This window comes from Wasmannia auropunctata, unplaced genomic scaffold, assembly GCF_000956235.1.
Source record: "Wasmannia auropunctata unplaced genomic scaffold, wasmannia.A_1.0 LD336026.1, whole genome shotgun sequence".
In the NCBI taxonomy this organism is placed as follows: domain Eukaryota; kingdom Metazoa; phylum Arthropoda; class Insecta; order Hymenoptera; family Formicidae; genus Wasmannia; species Wasmannia auropunctata.
Genome location: NW_012026864.1, coordinates 1,470,701 through 1,492,073, shown reverse-complemented (window position 1 = coordinate 1,492,073; position 21,373 = coordinate 1,470,701). Strand labels below are relative to the sequence as shown.

Here is a 21,373-nt window from a genome sequence, read left to right as displayed (position 1 = left end):
ATATATATATATTACATGTTTATAATATATTACATGTTCGTAATATATACGTTTATCATTTTTTTATTCTTTCGCGTTTATTCTTTACTTTTCTGAAGCACTTTTAATAAATGCGAATTGAATCAAACAAGCGATTGTTCATTCAGCATGATCATCGTATATGAATATTTATAATGCTAAAATTTAAAAGTAATTCATAATATCATATATGAATTGTCGCAAAATTACAATTTTTTTTTCTGTTACCATCTCTCTGGATAATCAAACACGGATGGTATCTATAAAAATCCAGTTTTAAATAAAATTATATAACTATTATAGCATTATATATTATAAATATATGTACATGTCTAAAAAAACGTTCTAGCTAATAATAAATCATAAAATTAATATTATATTTTTGGCTAATTACTTTTAAATTTTAACAATTATTGCTAAATATATAGCCACGCTAAACTCCCGTAAGATTGTCGGCCTTTAATAGTATCTATCGTCGACATCTCTGCGTAAACAAACTTTCTTTTTTATGCAGGATTCAGGTCCCGTTTAATCACGTTGCGATTGGAGCAACAGCCATTCACAGCCGCCTAAAGTTTGTCTCATTGGACCAACCAATCAGAAAAATTTACATTAAATTGGTCAATTAGTGACGCGGGCAATTGGAGACAAACTGCTCGCTGATTAAAAAAACCCTAGGAAACGACCTCTCTCATTGGCTATCGTACCGTCGATCGGTTGGTCGCGATGTGAATCCTGCATTAGACCAGAAAACGCGCGCGCTAACTACACGCTCTACGTCTATGGAAACGGCGCCCGCTGCTGCCATTCTGGCATTACGTCAATGGTGGAGGTCTCATTGGTTTGGGAGGAGTTGCTGTGACCGCCATTGCTTACGACTCTCCTCGTCGTATTACGGGAACGTAGTGAGAATCCCGAATTTATCCGCATTCCTCCCCCCCGTGGCGCGTGTCGTGGCCGAGAAGAGCCGTTTACTTCCGGGTGTATAGATCTCGTTCGCGCGGACCACAGACGGATCCCGATCAGCCGACGCGTTCCTCAGCGTAGCATGTCCACGATGAATCCCGAGTAGTGAGTAAACCTTCCTTCTGCGCAGACATAAGTGTAGCGAATTTGCCACTACGCGCGGTTTATCGGGCGACGATGACGCGCCTCTTCGCGACGGATCGTCGTCCACGTTGCCGCGTCCGCGGGATCCTCCGCCCGCCGGGCCGGGGAACCAGGGAAAATGTAGTGTCCTTTGACTTTCTCGTCCCGTCTGACAGATTCACCCTTCCCTCTCGTCGCGCTTTCCCCTACTACTCGAAACATGGCACTCTCGTATCGTAATCCGTATTTCTCAGGATTTTCTACTGTCACTTTGTTTTCACTTTGCGTTTCACCCCGACCTTGGCCCTTTCCTCATAATTCATAATAATCCCGAGTAATACGAGCGGAGTAAATGGTTAAATATAGATCCTTTTTTTGGGGAGAGGAGGGATTTTATAAGAATTTACCTCTCACACACAAGATGATTTCTCTGATTTAAATGCCATGTACCACATGTTATATCAGCTGTCTTTTTAAAGTGGAGACGTCAAATCATATTTTTTTTCCTTTCCGTTCGTAAAAATGTGTTCTCAAAATTGAGCTGTAATATATATGTGCTTAAACAACTTCTATTTGTTTCAGCGATTATTTGTTTAAATTGCTTCTAATCGGAGATTCTGGCGTTGGAAAGTCCTGTCTCTTGTTGCGCTTTGCCGATGACACATACACGGAAAGTTACATCAGCACGATCGGCGTGGATTTCAAGATTCGAACTATCGATCTAGATGGAAAGACGATAAAGTTACAAATCTGGGATACAGCGGGTCAAGAACGGTTCAGAACAATCACGAGTTCTTATTATCGAGGTGCACACGGTATTATTGTTGTTTACGACTGCACAGATCAGGAGACTTTTAACAATGTAAAACAGTGGTTGGAAGAAATCGATCGTTACGCCTGTGATAACGTCAATAAGCTGCTAGTCGGCAATAAATGTGATCTACATACTAAAAAAGTAGTGGATTATACAACGGCCAAGGTAAATGGTTTTGCATACGTTTTTCCTCGATATTGCATTTAATTGCATAATTAATTGCAATGCAACATAATTCATAAGAATCTTACTATAATTCTCATTGCATAGTCGTATATTATTGTAAACAGGAATACGCTGATCAACTCGGTATACCATTTTTGGAAACGTCCGCGAAGAACGCGATGAATGTAGAGCAAGCTTTTATGACAATGGCCGCGGAAATAAAACTCAGAGTGGGCCCACCGTCGAGCGGAGCGAGCGATCCGGCCAACAAGGTGAAGATAGAGCACGGGCGTCCAATCGAATCTTCTAAATCTGGATGCTGCTGAGAACTGTAATCGTGCGTCTTGTTTAACCAAAGTAAGCGAAACGACGTGTAAATTGAATGAGCCTAATTAGATCTAAGCTCGAGTATTGGAATCATTAATTCAATCGGGGACAATGACGATCTTTTTTGCAGAACATCTCTAATGTGGTTGCGGTCCGGGTACTGCAAAAATTAAACTTATTACCGCAAGTATAAGAACGATACATGGAAGTTTTAGTTTACTCCAACAGCAAAAAAAAAAAACAAAAGAAGGGATAAAAGAATCTAACACACACACTCATGGACCACCAACTCTTCCTCGGAGTTGTACGAAAAAGAAAAAGAGAACTCATGTCCGCCTGCCCTAAAATTTTACGTTTTTCTGTAGTTATCTTTCTTTCCAAAGAAGAAAAGACGATGGTTAATCAACGCCATTTTCTAGTATAAAGTTCGACCTTAGATAAATTTGTCGAATTAGTATTGAGTAACGTCGAGCGAGAGAGTGTAGGTGTGCGTGTAATGAGGGGTGGGAGGGGAGGACAACTCGGGGTCTTGAGGGAAGTAAATTGAATTAATACTGCGTACGGTGGTTACTACTTGATAAGCACTTTAATTTTTTTTCTTTTTTAGCCTAATTGTAATATGTACAATAGAGATATGTGTTTTGGCTCTACGGCCAATTTCTATTCCTCTATACAAATAATCCAAATGACGTTTTCTCATGTTCTTTGTTTCGTTCTCTATTTTGTTCTTCTAGATGCGCAAGAGGGCTAGGTCATTGTTTTTCTTTCCCTAGTGAAATTCCGCACAAGCAACGCGATACCCCCCTTTCCTTTCTCACTGCTCGTTTTATACGTATGTATAATATATATACTTATCGTGTATATTATACATATGTGTATATATATATAGTGTAATTTAATAACAATAAATATTTCAATGCTAACTCGGAGCGCATACGTGGCGTACTTTATACATATATATAAAAATATACATATATATATATATTTTACATATATATGTACAATGTATCTGAGAGATGTGCCGCTCGCGTGGGCCCCCAGAGCCAAACGACGGAGCGGCGAAGTCTCCGTTTTGCGTTTACCTAAATTTTATCGCTTATCCTCGTCGTGCTTTCTGTTTTTACACACGGTTCAAAATGCGATCCGAGAGTCTACAACAAAAAAAAAAAAAAAAAGAAAAAAAACTGCGAAATCTGCGAAACCAGCAGCTTCGATCGAGCGGAAGAAAAAAAGCGAGGATATTTTATACGAGTTAAGAGATATTACAGTTACATGTAATCCAAAAATAATAAAAAAAAATCGTAGCTTTGTATCGTGATGAAAGGGCTATTTGTGACGGGTATACGATATAATGGCATTTCGAAAAGTTACAGATATAGTAACTGTAATTATATATATAAAAGTACGGATGAATAAACAGACTATCTAAACGGAAATCGCATTCTTCGAATTCCGGGTCACTTTGTTTCGTGATCGTCACGTGTACACAGATGCGTCACACATACGCGCGCGCGCGCGCACGATACGTATGTGGCGCGTGGGCGTGTAGCCTTTCACGTGTTCGTTAGAGCGTGCTCGTCACCTCTCGGAACAGCTCATCACATCTGACGAAATGTAATGCGATTAATCGTAAGGTGATCATAATTTAAGATCGTCGTTCGGTCTTTGGAATGGCTCGGGATGGCTTGGTACGATTTGAGATTCCGTCCCATCCAATGGAACGCGATCGGTGCATCACCTTCTGAGATCATATTTAAAATAATCTTAAACGTAAGGATCGGACTATGAAGACGTGCCCTTAAGCTTGCGCCGGACTCGTGCGCGACTCGAGGCGATTCCATAAAGTCCGCGTTTAGCTACTCTCACGAGATTTGCGTCCGACGCGAACGGCGAGCTCGCGCACGTCATTCCGCCGATCGCGTCGATTCGTCATCGGTTTTTTTTTCTCTTTTTGTTTTGACGAAATTAAAGGGCCGCGAATCTCACGTCGATCGGCCGCGAATCGCCGGAGCAATCGCGTCACGTTGACATCTGGCGGCCGAGCTCGCTCACTAAGAACAACATTCCCGTGCGCGGTCGAACGCGGTCGTGATGCCAATCGTACATACGTAGACGCACGTTTCTCGGAATCCGGGAAACGCGAGGCCGGGCGAGACAGATTAAAAAAAAAAAATGCACGCCTAGAATCGCGCGGTATCGTAATTAACGAACGAACAACGATGGTCGTCCTACTCTCGCAGCTCCTGTGAGCTTCCCGCGGATCGATCGAGTGTTGCGACTTAACCTATTCACCATACATTTCTACTTTCATGCTGCTCTGCAACCGTAAATCGTTTCAAAATGATGCAACAATATATGAAGGAGCTGGAGCAGGTTTCGATCGACCTTCTTTTTCTTTTCCGTCCACCGATTTCATTTATTTCACACTCGATAGCTCGATATGTTTAGTCGTTAAATTTCAAGTATTAGATCAGCTGCTGACAAGCGCCAGTTTCAATCGAATCAATTTCAATAATTAATTTTATGCCGATTAATTTATGCAATTGTTGTGCAATATCGAGTTGAGCTGGCGATCAAGTTGACGTTGCCGTGAACGGATCACAACTGTTTCGCAGGATCCATTTGACCCCGAAGAATTTGTCGAGAGACTAGCCTGGAGGACCGTCAACGATAACACGAAAGATGGGGGAAAGACGTTTTTCGACCCGGTTATCGTCCACGAGACCTTTTTGCAAGCGATTAAAGACTTACAGATACTGCAGGAACGCCAGCAAAAGAAGTGCGACAGACTGGAGGCTGCGCTGAAGGAGGAGGAGGCTCGGCATACGTTTGAGATATTGGAATTGCAGGAGAGAAACAGGCACTCGATCGACTTGTTCCATCAGTTGGACGAGAGGATAAACCTCGTGGCCACGAAAGTCCTGCATCTGGGTGATCAGTTGGAAAGCGTCAATACGCCGCGGGCGCGGGCGGTCGAGGCGCAAAAGTTGATGAGACACTTCTCGGAATTTCTGAGCCCCGGTCCACTGACGGATCCGATTTTCACAGATAAATCCTCGGTAAGTAAAGATGACCAAGCTAATTTAATTTAACTAAACGACAAAGTGTGTATAATGGATAAAAATAAAGTAGCGGGACCGAATTATTTATTCAATCGTTATTCGTTGACGACAGCTGAACGATGCCGCGGACGTGATACAGAAACTCCATCTCATAGCCCAGGAGCTTCCCTCGGAGAAATTCGAACACGCGAAGAAGAAGATCGGCGTCAAGTACGACGAGATAGAGCGGAATCTGATCGAGGAGTTCGTGAGGGCGCACAACAGGGAGGACGCGCCGCGTATGAGGGAATTGGCGAGCACCCTGGCGAATTTCAAGGGCTACTCGCAGTGCATCGACGCGTTTATAGAGCAAAGTCAAATGGGCTCCTTCGGCGGGAAGGACGTCTTCCAGGACGTCATACCCATGTGCACGAAGTATCACAAGCTTATGCAACAGGTGTTCACCAATCCCGAGCAAGTGATGGCCAAGTTTGTCCTGAACATATATCATCTGCGCCTTCAAAAGTACGCGGTGGCCAAGCTGGCGGACAAGAGCGACTCCGAGAAGTATCTCAGAAATCTGTACGACCTGTACACGAGGACGGTCAAGCTGTCCAACGATCTGAAGGTCTTCAATATGGGCACCGACGAAACTTACCTTCCCAAGCTTACCAGAAACATCTTTCAGAAATATTTAGATACTTATATCAGGTAAGTGTCGCATGCAGAATAACGTCGCCGAAAACAACAGAGAGAGTTGTTGATCCCAATATAAATTATCTCTCGTTTCAGTATCGAAACGAAGGCATTTCGGGAGAAGTCGGCGACGTTGCTTATCGAGTACTACGAATCCAAGAATCATCAGAAGAAGCAGCTGCAGACGGGCGGCTTTCAGGAGCTGCGTAGAGACTTGCAGGCTGTACTGGGTGCACGAACGAATATAAACATTGCTCAAATAGAGGATTACGGGGGCGAGACGTTTTTGTCGGAGGAACTGGCGATCGCGATACTCCAGAGAAGCAAGCAGGCGTTTCAGAGATGTCAATTACTCTCGCAGTCCGTCGACGTGCCCGCGAATGCGCTGCAGATCCTGGAGATACTGTTGCAGTATTTAATAAGCGAGCACGTGGACTACGCGCTGGAATTGGGCCTGCAAAGTGTACCGATACCCGAGAGCAGGACTCAGCCGGAGATTTATTTCTTTAACGTGGTGCACCAGTGTAACGCGATCGTACGACTCTTGGAGGAGCAATTCAACGACAGTGTACTGCCACTTGTTGTGTACGCATGTTCTTTTTATTCGTCTAATATGTCTTTTTTTTTTTTACAATAGCGATTACAAGCTGGTAATATTGAAACAATATCTTTCTCTCGTTTCAGTTCGACACCCAAACACGCCGATTGTTTGCTGAAGAAAAAAGCGGTGCTGGAGCAAATAGACGTCAAGCTGGACACCGGCTTGGACAGAAGCATAAACGCCATTGTCGGTTGGGTAAAGGTATATTTACAAAGCGAACAAAAGAAGACTGACTTCAAGCCGGAAACCGATGTGGACACCGTGAATACTCCAGCCTGTCTAGTGGTGGTGCAGTACGCGAGCGGGATGATACGGCTGATACGAAATACGCTGGACGGCAGGCATTTGGATACCGCACTCAAGGAACTGGGAATACGATTCCACAAGATTATCTACGATCACTTGCAGCAATTTCAGTTTAACTCCGCCGGCGCTATGTGCGCGATATGCGACATGAACGAGTATCGCAAATGCATCAAAGAGCTCGAGGTTGAATTTGTTACGAATCTCTTTGACACACTGCACGCCTTGTGCAACTTGCTGCTGGTCAAGCCGGAAAATCTGAAGCAAGTTTGCACGGGTGATCAACTGGTATGTTGTGTACAATGTATCGTATTCAAAAGGAAATATTTTCAGAAATGTGTATATATATAATTTTTTTTTTGCGATTGCAGATGACACTCGATCGTACCGTTCTACTTAATTTCATTCAATTAAGGACTGATTACAAAACACAGAAGTTAGCCAATTGTTTAAAAGGTATAACAACCTAATGACATACTCTGCTTAAATAAAAACGAAAATACTCCGTGCTCCAGCCTACTCCCTCAATGATTGAACTAGCTACCAAAATATACGGAAACAATCGCTAAAAGTAATATCATGATCACGTGATATTTAAATACAATTTTCGCTTTTAGGTTCGTTCTTTGTTATTTATGTTCGCAAATATATATATATTAGTACTCGCAGAAAATAGTACTCTTCAAAATAAATATAGTCTATTCGTTATTTTATTGACAAGTTGCGATAAATGACTGCGTTAGATTAGAGGTAACAAGATCATATAAAAATTTTAGTCAAATTAAAATTCTGGTCTTTTCGAACATTCCACAGCTGTTGATAAGATCGCATTAGAACGAAGTCCAATATTGTAAAAGAAAGTGACGAGGAGATGGAGAATTTTGGCGCACAATTATATATTTTATTGTACATCAGAGAGAGATATCAACTACAAGTAGTTCCTTTTTTTAATATTATGATATCGCCAAAACATTCATGTTTAACATTCAGACTTTTTGTTTTTACAGATTGGTAGACAAATTTGCTTTTAGTTGTGCGCGAAAATTCGCGTTTTTTTATTTTTATTACAATGCTCTGTAATTCGTTTGAATTTAGTATTATATAAATATAATTACTCAGAGATATTTGCACGTTTACAGAAGAAAATATCTATAAAAGTCGTTATATTAAACGTCTAATCGGAAAGCTTTCCACGCTTTTTAAAATCAAAGATCTAATATTTGGACAGCTCACAAACCATCGACAATACATGCTGTCTAAACGCGTCATTTTATAGTGTTCGATACTGTAGGAAATCCGACTTCAGGCTTGATTAAATGACTTTTTCTTATGAGTTACAAAAAAAAAGTGGAAAGAGGCGCGCAATCCACTGTGTATCAGCGCATACGGTAGTTGTTAGTCTCGTGTACTTGGCACAACTCCCCTTTAAAGTCCAACTCGATGCTGAAATCCAGATCTCTGTAATTCCTGGCGTTGGGCCTCATTGAGAATACGCCGTATATCTCCTCCCCCTTCTTCACCGTCATGTACTCGTCGAAATAAAAAACGGTCTGCTTCCAATGCGTGTATGGCACTTCCGGTGCGGTACTGAAGCCAATACGTTTGTGGCACTTGGTGAATTCGATGTTGAAGAACGTAACTAGGGCTTGGACATAATCGTTTCTCCGGACTTGAAGAGTGAACGGCGACGAGAACTCGAGATCGGCCTTCGTCACTGTGTAAAGATCAACTTCTTTAATTAGGCATGCATTTGTGACGACCTGCTTCGGATCGACGACATCCACGAGCGGTTCGCTGATGGCCACCTTCCTTATGCTGCTCATGTCGAATCCATACACGTCGTCCCACCAATTGATCTTCTCGTCCTTGTATTGTCTATCCTCGATCCCGCAGATGAACAGAGTAGCTTTATCGGGGAAGAGCATACCGTCCTCGCGGAGCCACTTGTCTCTCGCGAAGAGCACTGTGTCCAACATCGACTCGTAAAACAGACAGTAGCCCATCCATTCGGATATTATTATGTCGACCTTCTCTATACCGTCGGGTAATGAGACCTCCTCGACCTTCCCCTTAAGTATCGTTATGACGTTGGACAGGTTGTTCGCCTCCACTATCTTCTTCGCGTATTCAACGATATTGGAGCATTCGATACCGATGACCTTGGCTGCGCCGGCTTTAGCCGCGAACATGGAGAGGATACCCGTGCCACAGCCGATATCGAGGACCGTTTTCCCCTTGAAGAGATGCTTGTTATGATACATGGAGTTACGATAAGTCACGGTCCGTACTTCGTCCTTCAGCATTTCCTCGTGTATCCCATAGTGAGCGTAGGAATCAAAGTAGTAGTCTCTCGAGGTCATATCGTCAACGGACACGGATTCTCTGCAGGATGGTACGTTAACATTCTTATTCATAGTAGTAGGCTCCGCTGCTATGTCCATGGATTCCATTTCTGATGTCTGCAAATATTTATGGAAAGTGCGTTTAAGAGCCGATCGATTATTTCGAATAAAATTATTTGAACTTATATTTCACTTCTAATTTATCGTGTGCTTGTAAGTTTTAACTTTGTAAAAACTTTGTAAAAATTGCAGAGCGCGCAAATGAATCTTAAAATGCAATATTTTACCATCTCATCGAGATCGCATCGAGATAACAGAAAGAACTCCATTTCGTGACTAGGCATGTACACTGCGCCGCTCAATTTATCAATAACAACAAACGTTTAACTCTATATGTAAAAAAAAAAGAAGTAAATCATATAGAGACACAGGTATCAATTGCTCCACATATTTTATATATATATATATATATATACATACAGCACACACGCGTCATATAAAAACTATTGTTTATACATTATATTAATACAATTTAAGTGAATTATTACAATGCCGTTCATAAGTAGCGCAAGGTGTCGGGAATCCCTCAAAAAAAAAAACGAGCTCGCTCGCGCCGGGCCGCGATAAAATAAGTACACGTGCCCGCCAAAATAAATGGCGTCCCCTTCGGGAATCGAACGGCCAGTCGATGTCCCGCCCGCTGGGCGCTATATTCCGCTATACTGCTATATCGCTTCCGCCGTTCTATATAGAACGGTTCCGCCGGAGAGCCACGCCGAGTGAGGTCCTGCGTATCCGATAATCGCGATATCCGCCGGTCGTCGTCTCGTCCTCGTGGAGCCCGTCCTCGGATGTCCCGACGATTATAGCGCGATCCTGTCCCTCAGCCGTACTCGCGCCGCGTCGCGCCGCGCGACGAGCCTTTCGGGGAGTTCGGGGGGGTACCGCCGCCGCCGCCGCCGCCGCCGCCGCGCGAGACGCGAGAGGATCGTATCGCGACAAAGCCCCCACGTTCCCGGAGCTGTTTTCTACTCCCGATAACGCGCGTCTATTGTCCCCGGATTGTATCGGCGCGCCGACGGTGCCCCGTTAAAGTTCGAGCCCCCGCGTTACCTTACCGAATTAACCCACTCCATAAGACTCACCGAATTCTCCGTGTTACACACGCGACTCTGGTTGATTTCTACCGGCACTTCATCACTCGTCGCCATTTTGACTGCGTCACAGCAGACGACCGGATCATCCTCCAGGCCCGTCGCGGGAGGCGATTTTCCGGCCGCGGAGTCGCTGCTACTACACGCTGCAAATACGAATCTCGTTTTTCCTTCGAGAGCACTTCGTCCAACTTCTGTTCGTTTTACAGAAAAGAAATCAAGCCGCGAAAAAAGTTACTGCGAATATGTTAATTATGTGAACAATATTATCGTAGAAAAGATTGATAATCAAATGCATTAATTAGCCCGATTGTAGAATTTTATTTTTATGACAATGTCGCAGAAAAATCATCTATTCATGTAAATCTAAATTTCCTGCTGAAGAAAATTCTTATGATATTTCATATTTTTAAAAACTTTATATTTTAAAGTTATAAAGATTTCTGAAAAAAATACCTTACAACTTCTTCAAATTTTATTTATTCTTCTTCGGAAATTAATTGAGAAATTAATGAAAAGGCTTAGAAATCTTTCAGAATTCATATGTATAACAAGTTAATTCTAGATAAGATGTAAACTTGAGCACCCATCTTACCTCCTGCTCGGAGGTCTTTTCTGGATCAACCAATCGGAAAAGGCTGCGTTAAATTGGCCAATTGGCGACACTGAATTGGACAATCGGATGCCGCTCGATAAGTTATTTTCTAGAATCGATAGCGAATTACTTTTTAGAATCGGTAACAAGTAACGGCATAAGGATACGTTTTTATAAAGTAGTTTCACCTGCTTTGAATCTCGATGTCATCCAATACTGTATATGAATTTACGCTAAAATGCTGCTAAAGATACGGCGAAAGGTGGCGCTCCGTCAGCGCGCTCCAGTCAATCCGTCGTCCGCGATACGCTCCTGCCAATCCCCCCCTCCCCTCCGCCCCGTCGTTCGTCCCCCGCTGTGTGAAGGCGCACATCCGACGCGCCGTTTCGGTATCGAATCTCTCCGAGTGGCGTGCATTCGCGCTTTTCGCGCACGGCGGCGGTGCGGACGAGAGAGAGAGAGAGAGAGAGAGAAAAAAGGGTCGCCCGTTACTTCCGGGTGTGGTTCGGCTTCCGGCGACAATCCGCGGGTACGACGGTGTGTTGCACGGTACGCGTACGCGGACTGTGCTGCTGCTACACACGGGCGGGCGCATTACGTTTGTGGCGTTGCTCCGGACACGGTGTGTGCGCGCGTGTGTGTCTCGCCTCCTTTCGAACGTGACGACGTGCACACAACACAGAGACGGGTATCCCCGTCGCGTCATGACCCAATGAGAGGGGCCGCGCAGTCGGCTGGATAAGCGGTCTCGTCGTCCTGGAGATGGGCGGCTGGGAGCGGAGCAGCAGCAGCAGCAGGCTCGTCGTCGTCGTCCTCGTACGCATTTGTGCCGCGGAGCGCTACGGAGAGAGTGCCGTTTCCCCGCAGCGGGTCGGCCTGTGCCACAGTGCGTTCGCCGCTCTGACCTGCGATTTACCCTGCTGAACTCCCGGGAACGGAGCCAGGAAGCGCGCGTGGGGATGCGAGATCCAATGCGAGATACGCGTTGCGTTCTAATGTCACGCGAGTGATCCGTTTGCCGAGTTAACGTCGTTGGAGCCGTAGAAGATGCTGGTGAGTAAACAGGCGGGAGAGAGAGTCGTAGTACGTCGTGCGACGTAGAGAGAGAGAGAGAGAGAGAGAGAGAGAGAGAGAGAGGTGGGAGGGAGAGAGGGATAGAGAGCAACGGTGGCAGGCGACTGTGTGCGGTAGCAACAGCGGGTAGCCTCGCGTTTTTTCGTTCTATATATACGTGCGCGCGTTTACGGGGCCTGTCCTTTGTCCTCTCCCGTACTTTTTGTCAGATTCCGTTATGACATACCGCGTTAACGCGCGTTCGCGCTTCTTCCATCTCTCCCTCTCTGCCTCCCTACGTCTCCCTCCTCCTCCTCCTACTCGCGTGCGCCCACGCACGTACACATCTATACCTACATGCCGCCTTTACTCCTTCCATTCTCTCTTTTCCTTTTCGTCTCTTGGAGATAATCCCGGATACGAATCTTCTATCTGATGCAACGCATGCAGAAGACATTTTCGTCAGATCGGGAAACTTCTGTTTTCCCTCGTGGGAATCTCGGTGTAAACGGTTTGTAAACTTTTTAGACGCAAAAGGCCGCCCTACGCGAGACCACCGCGGCTACCAAAGTGTGTGCATCTTGTTGGTCGTTAGCTTCATTTTTTTCTTTTTCATTCGTAATATTTATATCTTTTGCAATTATTGTACTTGTATTCCCCGTCGCGCTCCACATTGCTCTCTATAATGCAAGCGTACATGAGTTAATTGGACCTGTTTTAATTATTAGGACATATGGTATACGTATTATCGTAATTTCGTTACTTTTTATGAAATAAAAATTAATCAATCTATATGAGCAGCTCTAAAATATAATTGCGCTAACTAACGGATATGTTGATGTTTAGTTGTATTTTGAGAATGTCTGATTTATTTCTCCCAGCTTCTATTTTTGTTCCATCTGAAGGTAGACATATATATTAAGATAAAACAAGTTTGTGTTTTCTTGTTTTTTTTTTTTTTTTTTAAGTGGACAAAATATTAAAGAATAATAATTTTTTAAGAGTATGTATTTATTATATACATTTATACATATATATAATATATATAATATGTGTATATAAAGGTTAAATAGGAGAAACAAAATAATAAATAGTAAAGAGAAATTTATTAACATTTATTAATCTGTGGCTAAATATTTGATATCTTCTTCTTTACTATTTATTATTTTAATATTTCTCCTGTTTAACCTTTATGTAATTTATTTTATTATTTTATATGAAAGATATATATATTTTATATAAAAAGATGTGTGTGTGCATTATATCTTGCCATTATTATTAAAGACAAAATCACTGATCCATAAGTGAAACATGAACTGTAGACTGTGATAATTATTAAAATGCATAGAACTTTATTCCAGAAGAAAAAATGATTACTTTATAAATGGCAACGTCTTCAAGTTAAAATTAAATATACTCGTGATGTAAATTAACACAAATTGATTAAAGAGGTTCAATTTACATAAGAACAATAATTATTTCTATGTATCTTTGATTACTCAATTTATATAGGTACTTGTTAAACTTGTGCTACAACTTCTAATGTGAAATTGTTAATATAACATCGACATGAAACATTATTACTTTATGTTAAATTTGTTGTTGCAGGGAGACGATCCACCGTCCCTACCGGTGGGCACGGAAGTCAGCGCGAAATATAAGGGTGCCTTCTGCGAAGCAAAAATCCGCAAGGTCGTGCGGTCGGTAAAATGCCGTGTAACGTATAAACCACAAGGTTTAGGAACCGCTACGGTTGCCGACGATCAAATAAGAGGGACTCTGAGAGTAGGCGCCTCCGTCGAAGTCAAACATGTGGATCGGAAGGAACTTGTGGAGGCTACGATTACGAAGATCCAAGACTGCAGTCAGTACACTGTGGTCTTCGACGATGGTGACATCACGACGTTGAGAAGAACCGCGCTCTGCCTGAAGAGCGGACGGCACTTTGCGGAGAGTGAAACATTGGATCAGCTTCCGTTGACTCATCCGGAGCACTTTGGGAATCCCGTAATTGGAGGTAGAAGGGGCAGACGATCAAGGCAAGCGCAGTAAGTGCTGTGGAGAGATCAGTTCTTGAAAGTTCTAACAGTTGTCTAACGGTAGCCGAATTTTTTTTTTTTTACGCAACAGGGATGAAAGCAGCGAAGATGAGGACAGTCCGCCACGTGGTGCACGTGACTCGAGTTCCAGCGGGGGTGCGAAGGAGGGAATGGAAACGGAACCAGAGATTGGTAGGGTGGTTTGCGTGGAGCTCGGTGATAAGAAGAAGAAGGATAATTGGTTTCCGGGACTAGTGGTTGCACCTACCGCTCAAGACACCGTGAGGATACGAGTGAGAGACGATTACTTGGTGCGCTCGTTCAAAGATGCCAGATAGTATGTGAAAAATTTTTATTATGAACTATTCATTCCTATTACATTGTCACATTCACATACAGGAGCATGCAGTGCTTTGTACTATATATATATATATATATAGACAAACAATGATATATTAACGGCGCAATTAACAGTCTAATTGAAAATAATTTAAATTCAATAATAATAAAATAAATACGTCATGCTTTTCTAATAAATTTTATTACTGCTATTAAATTAACTTGAAATATTATTAAATTACTGTGAATGTTCATTTTATTTCTAGTTATACAGTGCCCAAGAAGGAAGCCACAGAATTCACGAAAGAATTAGTCAATAAAGTTGAAAACAGTACTCTGAAGGTCGCAGTGGAGAAAGCGCTTCTATTTTTAGAGAAAAATGAATTACCGCCTCATTGGGACAGGGATTCCCTGTTTGGGCATTCTGTTTCTAGTGGGAATAGCGATTACGACGGCGAACTCGATTCAGATGTAAGATTTCTTTGCTTATTTATGCTCTTTTTCTTTTATGCACAACGGCTATGGAACATAACATAAAAATAGAATGTTTTTTTTTTTTAGAGTTCGGACGACGAACCGCGTGAAGAGAAAGATCATTTTGTGGCTCAATTGTATAAATTTATGGATGATCGCGGGACACCTATAAATGTTTGCCCGATGATTGGATCTGAAGATATAGACTTGTACCGGCTGTTCCGAGCGGTCTACAAATTGGGTGGCTATAATCGTGTCACAAATCAGAATCAATGGAAAGCCGTGACACGGCGACTTGGTTTTTCGATGCAAAATTCGGCGCCCTTGTACAACCTTGTGAAGCAGGCCTACAAGAAAGTCTTACACTCCTTCGAAGATTTTTATAGAAAATTAGGCTGCACCATGGTGAACCATCCGCGAGGTAGCACGCGTAAGCAACGCCCTGGAAGAAGTCTGATCCGCGACAAGGACAGAAATACGCCTATACCGCCGCCAGCGCCAGCACAAGTGAAAAGCGACAAGGATGAAGACGAGAAGAAGCCTGTGGAGGAGGAGAAGAAAGAGAAGAAGGAGGTTAAAAAGGAACAGGTGAAAGAGGAAGAAATTGTCAAGGTAAAAAAGAAGGAAGAGTCCGAGGGAAACGGTAGCGGCCAGGAGAGCGACGTGAACGTGGAAGGAGACGTCGAATCGTCGTCCAATAACGAAAAATCGCAAAAACCGACTACGCAGATTTCCGCGTCTCCCACTTTGTGTGCTACTACGACTGCATCGTCCAGCCGGACGAAGTCGAAGAGTAAAGAGGACACCAAGAAGAAGGTGACCGAGAAGAAGAAAACCGAACCTAAGAAGCAAGAGAAGAAGGATGAGAAGAACAAGGAGGAAGAAGCCACCAAGACGAGATCCAAGGCGAAGGATGACACCGTGAAAAATAAAGGTGCTTCCGAAGGAAGGGAAACGCGAACACCATCTAGAGAGGCGGACAACAAGAAAACGTTGTCGAAGCAGCGGCGTTTAACGGACGAGGAATTAAAGAAACGAGGAAGGAAGCGCAAAGAGTACGAGACGGAAAAGTCGCGCGGGGACGAACAGCTTACGGAGTCCGCCCCTACCTACAAGGGTCCCGTGGAGTGTGGTGACAAACTGAAGGTGTACTATGGCCCGACGCACGAATCCAAAGTCACTTACGAAGCGAAAGTCATCGAGATAGAGAAGGACGGCCCGGAGCCAATGTATCTTGTACACTACACAGGTTGGAACAACAGGTACGACGAGTGGATCAAAGCGTCTAGAATCGCTCAAAATATCACGCAAGCTCAAGGCAGAGTGAAGCGCATCAAGGCGACTCCCAGGCCTCAAACTCCCAGCGCGAATTCGTCCAACAAGTTGAAGGGCGCTTGCAACTCGAACGCTAACGCGTCGCAAAGTCGTCGCCGTGCGCAAAGCGTCGCTCCCACTTCCACGAGCTCCATGCAAGCCTCGACATCTACGAAGGACGCCAAGAAGGAGGAGAAGGACAAGGACGCGATACAGCCAACCAGATCCACCACACCGCTGTCTATCGCTAGTTCCAGCTCCAGAACCAAGAGTCCCGCCACACCCGCCAATAGGCCGACCAGAACAACGAGAAATGCAGACTTATCCGGGATGGAGCATCGTAGGCGCACCAGGAGAACCTCGGGACACACGGACATATCCGTCGCGTCGGAGAGCGAGGATAGCGAGGGTTACGAGTCCGATACCACCGAGCCTGAGCAAACCAAAACCAGATTGAGAGGTATGGAGGAGAGAAAACGGAAGGAGGCGCGAAGGGCGGAAGAGCGAATTAGGGCGGATGATGTGACAGTCAGTGACGCTGAGGACGATAAAGACATCTTGGACGAACCGCGTAAAGGCAGGCGTTTAAGAAGAACGCCCGGCAAGTCTCAGGGCATCAAATCCGAGCCCGATAGCGATCAGGAGGAACAACCGAAGGGTCGAGATTTCGATCTCAATCAAATACGATCTGAATTGAAAGGTTTCGACAAGGCCGTCAAGTTAGAGATGGTCAGATCAATGGAGCCTGATAACGAGGTCAAGCTCGAGAACGAGAAGGAGAACGTCGCCGTGACCGCGACGTCGCCCAAATTGGAGAAAACGATCGAATCTCCAAAGGTGGAGATTGTCGAGACGAAGGTGGAGAGCACGGAGGACATATACGAATTCAAAGAACCGGAACCGTTCGAGTTCGAGGTGAGAAATAAGAGGGACAACGGCGATAAGGATAAATTGAAGAAGCGAATGTTCGAGGACGAGGCGAAGAGTCCGAAGAAGAAGCAGAAAACGCCCGCTGCAGGATTGTTGGCGAAGGAGACGAAATTGGAGCCGCCGGAGAATGAGCCCCGGAAGAAGCCGAGGAAGCTGTTCAGCAAGAGGTCCGACGACGCGCATGAAGCGGCGGCGGCGGCGGCGGCGACGACTGCTTCCGGCAAGTCGTCGTCACAGAGCGCATCGTGCATGTCGTGCGAGGACGTTTTCAACAAACTCTGCGACACGTCCGTATCGTCGTTCAATCAGATGAAATCGATCGTCGCGGAAGAACCGAGCAACAAGACCGGCCTGAATCTCTTGTTCAACGATTTACCGGCGGACGACGAAGGTACGCGCGACGACTCCGAGGACCGTCTGATAATATCGGAGACCGAGGTGTCGGAGACGGAACAGGAGAGCGCGTATCAGCAGGAGACTCAGTTCCAGAGCGGCAAATCGCCGGACGCGGCGGAGTCGAGCAAGAACGAGGCCACGGTCGAAAGCGCGAGGGAAGAAGCGCCGATAATCAGTACGAGCAGTGGCAGTAAACCCATCCCGGAACAGAAGCAGAGCCAAGTCAAGCCGTTGCCGAGTCAAGTCGCGGCCGGACAGTCGCAGCCTGAATTGAAGATGTTGGATTCGAAGTCGTTGCTCGATATCGTTCCGGTACCATCGCCGATTGTGACACCGCCGGCACCCATAAGCGCGCGACTGCCGGCCACGTCTACGATAGAAGAAAAATTATCAGCCGCGATGGCGTACCGAAGTAAAGCTAAAGATAAGAAGATCTCGGACGAGGAGACCGATCTCCGCGCGATGAAGACAATGAAGGAGTCTAAAAAATTGGACGTTGCTTTTCTGCAAAGAGGCAAAGACGCGGACGTTACTCCCGCGACCGAGGTGGAGAAAAAACGCGAACAGGAAAAGCTCGCGAGCGAGGAGAGTATACGTAGAGATATGATGCGCGTGGCAGCGAGCGTTAAGCGAAAAGAAGAAGAACTATTGAAGTCGAAGAAAGAAGCGGAACTGAAGAAATTCTCGGAGGCGAAAGTGATCGCAGAACACAAGACCAAACTGCAGGACGCCGCGAAAGAGGAAAGTTGGAGGAACGTCGGATATGAGATGCCCGACAAAAAGTCCTCCGAGGAGGAATATAAAACGATGGATCAGAAGGAGAAGGACAGAATTGAGAGTCGCAAGAAGCAGATCAGTCAAGATATCGATTCCACGGATAGCAGTGATTCGGAGCAGCGGCTCGTGATAGACAACGAGGAGCCGCAGGACGTCAAAGCGCCGTCTGCCTTCGACGTGAAGCTGCAAGCGGAATTGGATCGCATGGAGAATACGCAGGAGAGATACGCGAGATCGCAGCTATTGAAAACCTCGCAGAGCGTCCAGCAGCAGGAGCAGGAGTGCGTGGAGTTCAAGACCGACGCGACACCCGCGCTGAAGACGGACGAGGAGGGCGAGACGATGAATTCGCTGTTATGCGAGGAGGAGATACCCGGCTCGCCGGCCCCGCTGTCCGAGAGCATCGAGCAAGCCAACGTCGGGCCCTCGTGCAGCCCGCCGAAGAGCGAAGCCACGGAAAATAGCATAGTGCTGATGGAGATGCCGTTCGCGAGCGCGCCGACCTCGGGCCAGAGCACGAGCAGCAGCACCGTTGCCACGCTCAGCATGGCACTGCCGAAGACCGTGGAGGCGTCGATGTCGGTTTCGCTGCCGGCGCAGCAGCAGAGCGTATCCTTGAACATGCGACAGTCGCAACAGCAGCAGCAGCAGCAGCATCACCAGCATCAGTACATGCCTCTGATGCCACAGCAGCGACGCGAGAGCAACGAAGCCGCGCCTGTGATGGACAATACGCCGCCGACGACACCCGACTCGAGCATTTCCAACATCTCGGGTTCGCCCAGGGAGGAGAGAACCGGCGGCTCGTCGCCGATCTCCGAGGACAATATCAAGCTGAATCGCGACAATTCCGAGGCGGACAACGACAGCGCCGGCAAAGGACCGGGCTTCAGCGAGGACGATGCCCTATCCCACCCCGAGAACAGCTCCGCGGACCGGATCCTCAAGCCACCCGCCAAACGCACAGTCGACGATATGCAGTCGCCCAAGAAACGCAAGAGAAACAGGAAGCACTCGGAGTGCGGCAGCGGCAGCGGCAGTGGCGTCAGTGTCAGCGTTGGAGTCGGAGTTGGCGTCGGCGTTGGCGTCGGCGTCGGCCTCGATGTCGGCGTCGGTGTCGGCGTCGACATTGGCGTTGGCATTGGCGTTGGTGTTGACGGCAGCAGTACTGGCAGCAGCGGTGGTAGCAGCGGCGTCGTCGTCGGCGGCGGCAGTGGCGTTGGCAGTGCCAGTGGCGGTGGCAATAGTAATGGCAATGACAGTGACAGTGGCAATAACAGTGTTAGTGTCGGCAACGGCGGCGGCGGCGCCGTGCCGAAGAAACCTGGCAGGCAGAACGGCAGGCAGCACGGTAGATACGGGGCCGGGAGCGACAGCGACGACACCAGCGAGGGATCCAATCTCTGCGGAGTTAACAACACGCCGACGAGTCACCACGCCGGCATCATCACCAACGTTCCCGATCTCAGCACCTACTCGTCGAGATTACCGAGACCGCTGAAGTATAATTTCTTCGTCGAATTTGGTACGTCGAGTGATATGTACTTTTTTCCGTTTGATCTCGCGTTTAATCTCAGTCTCACGTTAAGCATGGCACGAGGATCTTTGCTTCGTCCGATTGCTGCTTCTGAATCCTGAGCAAAAATATTTCCTGAAATATTACTATCCTAATCTGTATGCCGCTCTATTATATCTTTACAGATCCTGAATTGGACGGTAGTCAAAGGATAGCTGTACTGCAGCAAAAATTAACCGAGTTGCGTAAGACATACAACGCCGTGAAGGTCGAACTCGCTGCTATAGACAGACGTCGAAAGAAATTAAAAAGGCGAGAACGAGAAGGTAAAAATCTGAATTGATATTTTTTTCATGCACTTTGTCCAAACGATATTAACAATTCCAGTAATTTCACATGATATAATTTCATTTTTGCACCGCAATATATCATGTATCGCTCAATAATTATCATTTGCTAACGAACGTGGATTTTGTATAATTAAAAAAAAAAATTCAGTTTTATATCCGTCATTTATATCCGTCTCGTTGACATGGAAACTAACGTAAAAATGTTCCGTTACAGCGATGAAAGCAGCTAAAGCAGAAATGCAGCAGGCTTGTTCGTGATAGACAGCGTTGAAAGATTATTATTCTTTCGAGTACTAAATCAGATTTGTATAAGCATTATCGGCACGGGCATCATGCAATCACGCCAGACGTTTCATGACAATTTTGACTTGTGTAATATCGCTTAATGGTAATGTTCGCCCTGCAATTTTTCTTTATTAAATAAACTGTAGATATAGTCGCGTAAGATTTAGCGTATCAAGGATGCGTTTGTCTCAGAAAACGGCAAATTCATTCATAATATAATATATCTGTGTATATTATTCCGTTAATCTCCGTAGTCTAACGTTTTCCAGCGAAAGGCAGAGGTGACACAGTGTAATATAATGATTATATCGTTGCTTCACAATATTAAACAAAGATAAAATGATGCTGAACTGTGCTACGCAATGTGTCATTTGCGCCTTTTGCTGGAAAACGCCCTAAATGTTAAAAAAAAAATCTATTATCCTCATTTTGTCATTGCACATGTTCGGATGCAAAGTACAAACTATCAAAACTGATGATCTTCATTATACATTTCTCTTCGTCACTTTATTTTTTTTTTTTTTNTTTTTTTTTTTTTTTTTTCCTCTTATAAAATAGAAAGGCCGAGAGAGCGTTATCGATATATTACTGTAAAGACATCTTGGGGGAACAAGTAATTATCTAAGCTGGCTACATCGCTTTCTCTCTAAAAGTGAATCGGTGCAATAGTCTGATTTTCAGCGTATATCATTTTTCAACTGCATACGTAGAACTGTGATAAACAGTTGTGACTGTTTCAATGTTTCAGTGATAAT

At 45.2% G+C, this 21,373-nt stretch overlaps 4 protein-coding genes across 7 annotated transcripts; 3 read left to right on the top strand and 1 right to left on the bottom strand.

Moving 5' to 3' along the window:
• Nucleotides 1–819: 819 nt before the first annotated feature.
• LOC105452745 (ras-related protein Rab-1A) lies at nt 820–3,849 on the top strand. Its single transcript, XM_011694127.1, has 4 exons — nt 820–1,089; nt 1,690–2,086; nt 2,212–2,443; nt 2,544–3,849. The coding sequence occupies exons 1-3, from the start codon at nt 1,067–1,069 to the stop codon at nt 2,410–2,412; spliced, it is 621 nt and encodes a 206-aa protein (XP_011692429.1). The 5' UTR covers nt 820–1,066; the 3' UTR covers nt 2,413–2,443; nt 2,544–3,849.
• Nucleotides 3,850–4,281: 432 nt separating this feature from the next.
• On the top strand, nt 4,282–7,563 carry LOC105452744 (exocyst complex component 5). Its single transcript, XM_011694126.1, has 6 exons — nt 4,282–4,786; nt 5,029–5,472; nt 5,588–6,165; nt 6,247–6,735; nt 6,835–7,342; nt 7,426–7,563. Exons 1-6 carry the CDS (start codon nt 4,754–4,756, stop codon nt 7,522–7,524), a joined length of 2,151 nt encoding a protein of 716 aa, XP_011692428.1. The 5' UTR covers nt 4,282–4,753; the 3' UTR covers nt 7,525–7,563.
• Nucleotides 7,564–7,933: 370 nt separating this feature from the next.
• On the bottom strand, nt 7,934–10,650 carry LOC105452743 (protein arginine N-methyltransferase 1). Of its 3 annotated transcripts, none has more exons than XM_011694122.1 (2): nt 10,542–10,650; nt 7,934–9,513 (listed from the first exon to the last, which is right to left on the bottom strand). In XM_011694122.1, exons 1-2 carry the CDS (start codon nt 10,605–10,607, stop codon nt 8,431–8,433), a joined length of 1,149 nt encoding a protein of 382 aa, XP_011692424.1. In that variant the 5' UTR covers nt 10,608–10,650; the 3' UTR covers nt 7,934–8,430. The 3 variants fall into 3 exon arrangements, with proteins under 3 accessions (XP_011692424.1, XP_011692427.1, XP_011692426.1); XM_011694125.1 differs by lacking the exon at nt 10,542–10,650 and adding an exon at nt 9,945–10,275; XM_011694124.1 differs by lacking the exon at nt 10,542–10,650 and adding an exon at nt 9,684–9,757.
• An 855-nt stretch (nt 10,651–11,505) lies between these two features.
• Nucleotides 11,506–21,147, top strand: LOC105452742 (AT-rich interactive domain-containing protein 4A). 2 transcript variants are annotated; one of them, XM_011694121.1, is made up of 7 exons: nt 11,506–12,198; nt 13,807–14,237; nt 14,329–14,574; nt 14,843–15,047; nt 15,138–19,992; nt 20,169–20,309; nt 20,548–21,147. In XM_011694121.1, the coding sequence occupies exons 1-7, from the start codon at nt 12,193–12,195 to the stop codon at nt 20,589–20,591; spliced, it is 5,928 nt and encodes a 1,975-aa protein (XP_011692423.1). In that variant the 5' UTR covers nt 11,506–12,192; the 3' UTR covers nt 20,592–21,147. The 2 variants fall into 2 exon arrangements, with proteins under 2 accessions (XP_011692423.1, XP_011692422.1); XM_011694120.1 differs by having other exon boundaries at nt 13,807–14,246.
• The last annotated feature ends 226 nt before the right edge of the window (nt 21,148–21,373 follow it).

What these genes read in the sequence shown, in the direction of transcription:
- LOC105452745 (XM_011694127.1), top strand. Translation starts at nt 1,067, where the DNA reads ATGTCCACGATGAATCCCGAGTA. An exon ending in TCCACGATGAATCCCGAGTA is followed by an intron (nt 1,090 to 1,689) that starts GTGAGTAAACCT and finishes TATTTGTTTCAG; the next exon opens with CGATTATTTGTTTAAATTGC. An exon ending in TGGATTATACAACGGCCAAG is followed by an intron (nt 2,087 to 2,211) that starts GTAAATGGTTTT and finishes TATTGTAAACAG; the next exon opens with GAATACGCTGATCAACTCGG.
- LOC105452743 (XM_011694122.1), bottom strand. Translation starts at nt 10,607, where the DNA reads ATGGCGACGAGTGATGAAGTGCCGGTAGAAATCAACCAGAGTCGCGTG. An exon ending in TGTGTAACACGGAGAATTCG is followed by an intron (nt 9,514 to 10,541) that starts GTGAGTCTTATG and finishes AAATATTTGCAG; the next exon opens with ACATCAGAAATGGAATCCAT.
- LOC105452742 (XM_011694120.1), top strand. An exon ending in ACGGCGAACTCGATTCAGAT is followed by an intron (nt 15,048 to 15,137) that starts GTAAGATTTCTT and finishes TTTTTTTTTTAG; the next exon opens with AGTTCGGACGACGAACCGCG. An exon ending in AAAAAGGCGAGAACGAGAAG is followed by an intron (nt 20,310 to 20,547) that starts GTAAAAATCTGA and finishes GTTCCGTTACAG; the next exon opens with CGATGAAAGCAGCTAAAGCA.
- LOC105452744 (XM_011694126.1), top strand. Translation starts at nt 4,754, where the DNA reads ATGATGCAACAATATATGAAGGAGCTGGAGCAG. An exon ending in TATTTAGATACTTATATCAG is followed by an intron (nt 6,166 to 6,246) that starts GTAAGTGTCGCA and finishes CTCTCGTTTCAG; the next exon opens with TATCGAAACGAAGGCATTTC. An exon ending in AGTGTACTGCCACTTGTTGT is followed by an intron (nt 6,736 to 6,834) that starts GTACGCATGTTC and finishes CTCTCGTTTCAG; the next exon opens with TTCGACACCCAAACACGCCG.